The 6415-nt window shown below is 52.4% G+C and overlaps 1 protein-coding gene across 1 annotated transcript; it reads right to left on the bottom strand.

Annotated features, from left to right (window-relative positions):
- Positions 1-451: 451 nt before the first annotated feature.
- SAE1 (SUMO1 activating enzyme subunit 1) lies at positions 452-5998 on the bottom strand (the record flags this gene model as incomplete). Its single annotated transcript, XM_010004480.1, has 6 exons — positions 452-600; positions 963-1068; positions 2021-2120; positions 2223-2365; positions 4215-4388; positions 5887-5998. Coding segments are annotated over 6 exons (784 nt in total), but the record flags the coding sequence as incomplete, so codon positions are not given.
- Positions 5999-6415: the final 417 nt, after the last annotated feature.

The raw sequence follows: 6415 nt of genomic DNA, 5'->3' as shown, positions 1-6415 counted from the left end.
GTCCGTGTCCCCTCGCCCCCTTGTCCCTGTTCCCCTATGTCCCCGTCTCCCCATTGTCCCGTGTCCCTGTTCCCCCATCCCCATGTCCCCCACTGTCCCTGTGTCCCCTCCTTGTCCCCATGTCCCCCTCTTGTCCCTGTTCCATCTCCATGTCCCTGTTCCCCCATCTCCACATTCCCCGCTCTCCCTGTGTCCCCTCCTTGTCCCCATGTCCCTGTTCCCCCTCCATCCCCATGTCCCCCCATTGTCCCTGTTCCCCCACATCCCATCATGTCCCCCCATCATGTCCCCCCATGTCCCTGTCCCCCCATCTCCACATTCCCCACTGTCCCTGTGTCCCCTCCTTGTCCCCATGTCCCTGTTCCCCCTCCATCCCCATGTCCCCCCATTGTCCCTGTTCCCTCACATCCCATCACGTCCCCCCGTTGTCCCTGTCCCCCCGTGTCCCCCCTCACCTGACAAACTCCTCGGGCAGGATTTCAGCTCCCACTCCCAGGGCTCCCAGGACATCCCTGCGGGTCTGGAGCAGCAGCTCCGAGTCCTGCGCGTGGTGCTGGGGGCAGGGATCGCGGCCCCGATCCGCCCGGAACTGCAGCAGCACTTGGGAAGGGAGGGAGGGGAAAAGCACCTCATGGAGACAGGGAATTCCACTGGCCTTCTTGGGAAAAGCCCAAGGGAGAAGCAGCTCCAGGGTCAACCAGGATCCAAAGTTCTCCAGACCTTTCTCCATGTGCTTCAGGCCTTTCTCCATGGGCTCCAGCCCGTGGATCCAGGTCACTCAGCCCATGGGATCCAACATGTCCAGGTCCCTCAGCCCATGGGATCCAGGTCCCTCAGCCCATGGGATCCAGGTCCCTCAGCCCATGGGATCCAGGTCCCTCAGCCCATGGGATCCAGCTCGTCCAGTTAAGGAAACGGGGTGAATTCCCCATCATTCCAGTAAGGAAGAAGTTGGCAATTACCTTGGAGGAGGAAATAATCTGGAGTGATTCTTTTCAGCGCCGCCGCCGCCTTCTCCCCGCTCCAGTCGATGGCCAGAGCTTCCTTCAGCTGGCAGAAAACCACCCTCTGGCAGGGGAAACACAGAGATGGGAATATTCCAGGGATATTCCCTGGATATGCCCTCTGTAATTCCAAGAGGAACATCCACCTTTTCCCTGGGAGAAAGCTGGGATCGTCTCCCCCACCCAGCTCCAGCTCCAACAGTCCCTTGTGTCACCTCCCTCCACACCCCCCAGCCCCACTCCCAGTTTAGGGATGAGGGAAAAGGGAAAATGATGGAAATTTTTTTTTCCAGTAGGGCAAGGAAACAATGGGATCTTCCCAGCAGGACCTCAGAATCCATGTGGAAAAACCTCTAGGATGGTGTCTCCAGAAAGCTCACCCCAAGAGTTGAGTGAGTCGCTCTCCTCGTTAAAATGGTTTCCATGGATTGTTTAGGATGGGTGAGGGTTGAAAGTCTGGAATTTTGGGAAAAACTGGGGTTGGAAACGGAGAGAGGTGGAAATTCGCAGGTTGGCTTTAGGGAAAAGGCTTGGAAGAGCCTCAGCCCTTCCCTGGCATCTCAGGAATGGATTCAAAGGAATTCCCAGTATTTGAAAATGGAGGGGGTGGACACAGCTGGTTCTGTTGGAATCCAGGCAATATTCCCAAATTTCCCAAGGGAGGGACACACAGAAGGGTGTTAATTCCACTGGAATTCTCCTCCTAACAAGTGCAGGGAATTTCCAGTCCTCCCTCCAAATTCCAGCTGGGAAAGCAGGACAATGGAGGAACTTCAATGTGAAAAAGAGATTTGACTTGGAAGCCAATTCCAAGTCCCTGGAAAACCTTGGGAGCAGGATTCCAAGCCCCTGGAAACATGGAAAACCCTTTGGAGCAGGGAAAGCAGCTCAGCTCCTTTGACAGAGCAGCTTTGAAGCTCAGAAATCCCCAGTTCCAACTCCCTTTCTCCCACTAAAACCAGTACAACTCCAGAGGAGAATTCCTTTGGAATTCCAAAGGATTTTTCCCCACTCACTTTTTTCACCATGGTTGTCTCTGAGGGGTCAAGTTTGGCTTTCTTGGTGTCTGGTCCATCCTCCACCCCCGAGCTGACTTTGGTCACTTTGGTTTTCTCCCTAAAAAGGTGAAATGTTGGGAATTCCTCAAGTCCTGCTGTTCCAGGGGGGGAAGAGAAAAAATCAGGGGATTTTAGGAATTCCCTCCTTTTCCCAACTCACTCCACGAACTCATGGTCCCCCAGGTCAGCAAACATGAAGCCATGGAAGCCAAAAACGTCTCCAGCGAAAAACTTGATCCTGTTTTGGTGGCAAATTTGGTCAATTTTCACCATCAGATCCCGGGAGCAGCAGGTCAGGCAAACCTGGGAAAAACGGGCACTTTGATCCCTCTTTTTCCCCCTCTTCCCAAAGGTGGGAAAATCTTCCCTGACCTTCCAGACCAGATTCCAGGTCATGTTGGTGTTTCATACTGTTCTGGTTTGGTTTGGTGGGGTTTTGGGTAGAGGGAAGGGCCTCGGAGTGGAGTTGGGGGGAAGATGAGAAGCTTCTCCTGCCTGAAAATCAGACAAGAAGGGACATCAGAGGGACAACAGATGGTTCTTCTACCATGAAAGAAACACCTTCTACCATGAAAGGTAACACCTGAGCAGAGAAGCACCTGGGGGGAGAAGAAGAGCTGTGCTGGGGAAGGAGAGAGGTGCTGGTGGTTGGTGAAGAAGGTGCCCCGGCAGAAGCTTCCCTGCAACCCATGGTGAGGTGGTAGCTCTGCCCCTGCATCCATGGAGGAATGTGGTGGGACATTCCCTGAAGGCACCAGGAAACTTGGCCAGCGGGTTTGGATGTTGTGGCCAGAGGATTTGCTGCCTGTGGAGTCTGATTGTGCAGCTTTGGAAGAGCCTGGGGCAGGGGAGTTTGTTCCTGAAGCACCTGGGACACTGTGGGAAGCCCAGGCTGGAGCAGCTCTGGACCTGGTGGGAAGGACTCAAGGAGGAGAGGTTGGTGGAGGACTCTCTCCCATGGGAGAGAGGTCCATAAGCCCATGGATCCAGGTCCCTCAGCCCATGGATCCAACATGTCCAGGTTCCTCAGCTCATGGATCCAGGTCCCTCAGCCCATGGATCCAAAATCTCCAGGTCCCTCAGCCCATGGATCCAACATGTCCATGTCCCTCTCAGCCCATGGATCCAACCTGTCCATATTTCTCAGCCCATGGATCCAGGTCCCTCAGCCCATGGATCCAGCCTGGCCAGGTCCCTCAGCCCATCGATCCAGCCTGTCCAGGTCCCTCAGCCTGGAAAAGCAGGGAAGCAGGGCAGGACTGTCAGGAATCCTTATTCCTGAGGAAGAAGGAGCAGCAGGAACCACCAGCCTGTGAACTGACTCTAAACCCCATCCCCTTGTGCCACTGGGCAGAGGAGAGAGAGAAACTGGGAACAAAGGGATTTGGGGCTGGGAAGAAGGGAGGGGTGGGATAATCTGTGTTAAACCCTGCTCTGGGAGTGTTTGATGAGTGTGAAATTCCAAGTTGAGTCTGTTTTGCCTGGAATCTTTCCTGGATCCTTGGTCTTGACCCAGGAGCTTTGTCCTCATCCCAGAGTGTGTCTGGGGGGAGCTGAGTGAGTGGCCACGGGGCTGGTTCTTTATGGTCATGTTGGGCCCAAATCAGGACACATTCCCAGTGATTTATCCCATTTTCCCCTCCAGAAAATTCCAAGATCCTTCACTCCCAGGATATTTAAAGGATCCAACATCCCATTCCCAGAGAATTTTGGGTGGGAGTTGGGGAATATTCCTCCTACTCTTCCCATTACTGTTGGATTTTGGGTCATTCTATCATTTCATTCCCAGTGGGACACAGAAATGATCCCATTTCCCCCTCATATCCCACCAGAGAATTCCAAGATCCTTCACTCCAGGGATAATTAAAGGATCAAACATCCCATTCCCAGAGAATTTTGGGTGGGAATTGGGGAATTCAGGGAATATTCCTCTTCCCTTCACTGCTTAGTTTCCCCTCCCCCCAGCACGAATGCTGCATCATTCCCAGTTTTCCAACTATTATTTCCCCCTAAAATAAAACCCCCAGGAAGGTAAGAGGTGGATTTTCCAGAGCTCAACCCAGATCCACAGCTCCAAGATCGACCTCAACACCCAATAATTAATAGGGAGAGTTAATTATTCAGTCATTAAGCCCCTTCCCCCCCCACCTACTGCATCGAATTGGGTGAAGAATTCCTCGGATTTGCTCTCCAGATTCTCAGGATCAGCTTTAACATCCACCATGGGATTGAGCTTCTGGGCTCGTTCCAGAGACGCTTCCGCTCGGTTCCGACCCAAGGATCCCACTGGGATGAGGAACTGAGCCCGAATGTCCTCTTGGGAGACCTAAAAAATGGGATCAAATGGGAAGGTGAGGATAGGAAAAGCCCTTGGGAAAAACCTGGGATGAGGTTGGTCCATCCTGGCTGCTGGAAAACCCAATTTGAGGGAAGATCTTGGTTTTTTTCCCGCTATTTTTCCATCCCTCACAGTTGAATTCCAGGTTTTTCTCCACTTTGGAGCTTGATCCAGAAGCCTCTGGAATTCCATCCAAGGCTGGAATTCCATCCAAGGCTGGAACTCCCTGGCTTGGGAATGACTGTTGAGGGGTTCTGGGATGAGTGGAGCCCAACGTGGGATTTGCCAGCCCCGGAAGAAGGTGGGAAGGAGTTGGAGATGATGGAATCATGGAATGGTTTGGGTTGGAGGGATGTTCCAGGACCATCCAGATGACCAACCAGATGGTCCCTTCCAACCCAAACCATCTCATGATCTAAAGATCATCTAAATCCAACTCCCAGCCCACTGGGACACCTCCCACCAGCCCTGGTTGCTCCAAGTCAATCCAACCCAGCCTGGAACACTTCCAGGGATGGGGAAACTACCTTAAAGACCTAGATGATCCACGAGATGGTCCCTCCCAACCCAAACTAGTCCATGATTCCATGATCTAAGGATCATCCAGTCCCATGTCCTGCCATGGGCAGGGTTATCTCCCACCAGCCCAGGCTGCTCCAGGGATGGGGCTTCCACAACTTCTCTGGGCAACCTGGGCCAGCATCTCACCATCCTCACAGGGAGAAAAATCCCTCATGTCCAACCTCCATCCCTCCCTTTTCACCCTAAAACCCTTTAGATCTTTAGCTCATGGGCTGGTTTGGGTTGGAAGGGACCTTGAAGACCATCTGGTTGATCTTTGAGGTGGCTGCCCCATCCCTGGAGGTGTCCAAGGGCTGGTTGGATGGGGCTTGGAGCAACCTGAGCTGGTGGGAGAAGTCCCTATGGGCAGGGCATTGGATCTAGATGATCTTCCAAGGTCACTTCAAGCCAAACCAGCCCATGATTCCATCACAGGCCCCTCACGGGAGGTGTCCTGGCTCACAGCAGGGTTGGGTCTGGATGATCTTTAGATTATGAAATGGTTTGGGTTGGAAGGGACCTTGAAGACCATCTGGGTGATCTTTGAGGTGGCTGCCCCATCCCTGGAAGTGTTGAAGGGCAGGATGGATAGAGCTTGGAGCAATCTGGGCTGGTGGGAGGTGGCCCTGCTCATGCAGGGGGTTGGGTCTGGGTGGTCTTTAGATCATGGAATGGTTTGGATTGGAAAGGACCTTGAAGACCCCTCAGTGTTCCACTAGATGATCTTCAACATGGCTGCACCATCCCTGGAAGTGTCCAAGGACAGGCTGGATGGAGCCTGGAGCAACCTGGGCTGGTGGGAGAAGTTCCTATGAGCAAGGCATTGGATCGAGATGATCTTCAAGTCCTCTCCACACTAAACCATTCCATCATTCCCAGGATTCAACTCCAAAATCCCACCTGGACCCACACAGCAGCTCCTCACCTGCTGATGGTCCAACATGGTCAAGCTTTTAACTCCTGCCAAGATCAGGTTTTTGGCCACTTCTGCTCCCAGACCTTTCATTCCCACCAGCAGCACCCGGGATGCTCGTAACCTGGAGGAGAAAGGTGGGATTTGGTCATTTACCCCTTTTTTTTACCGCTTTCCCCCCATCCCCACCCTTCTTTTACCCCTTTCCCTCATTCCCACCCCTTTTTTTACCCCTTTCCCACCCTTTTTTTACCCCTTTCCCCCCATCCCACCCCTTTTTTTTACCCTTTTCCCCCCATTTTACACGTTTTTGACCATTTAAACATTCCCATTTTCCTCTTGGAATTCTCTTTTTAATCAGTTTTTTTCAGTTTTCCCACAAAATCAGGTTTATTTGGCACCCAGAGTAATAAACAAAGAGATTCCTGCTTTTTTTCCCCCCTATTTTCATGCTTATTTTAATCTGTCATTACATATTTCCATGTTTTTTTTCCCAGGAAATCCCATCCTTGCTTCCTGGGAAACATCCAAGACATCAAAA

This window comes from Chaetura pelagica, unplaced genomic scaffold, assembly GCF_000747805.2.
Source record: "Chaetura pelagica isolate M959 unplaced genomic scaffold, ChaPel_1.0 scaffold1589, whole genome shotgun sequence".
NCBI lineage: Eukaryota > Metazoa > Chordata > Aves > Apodiformes > Apodidae > Chaetura > Chaetura pelagica.
Note: the sequence above shows the minus strand (reverse complement) of the source record. Positions and strands in the feature narration are given on the sequence as shown.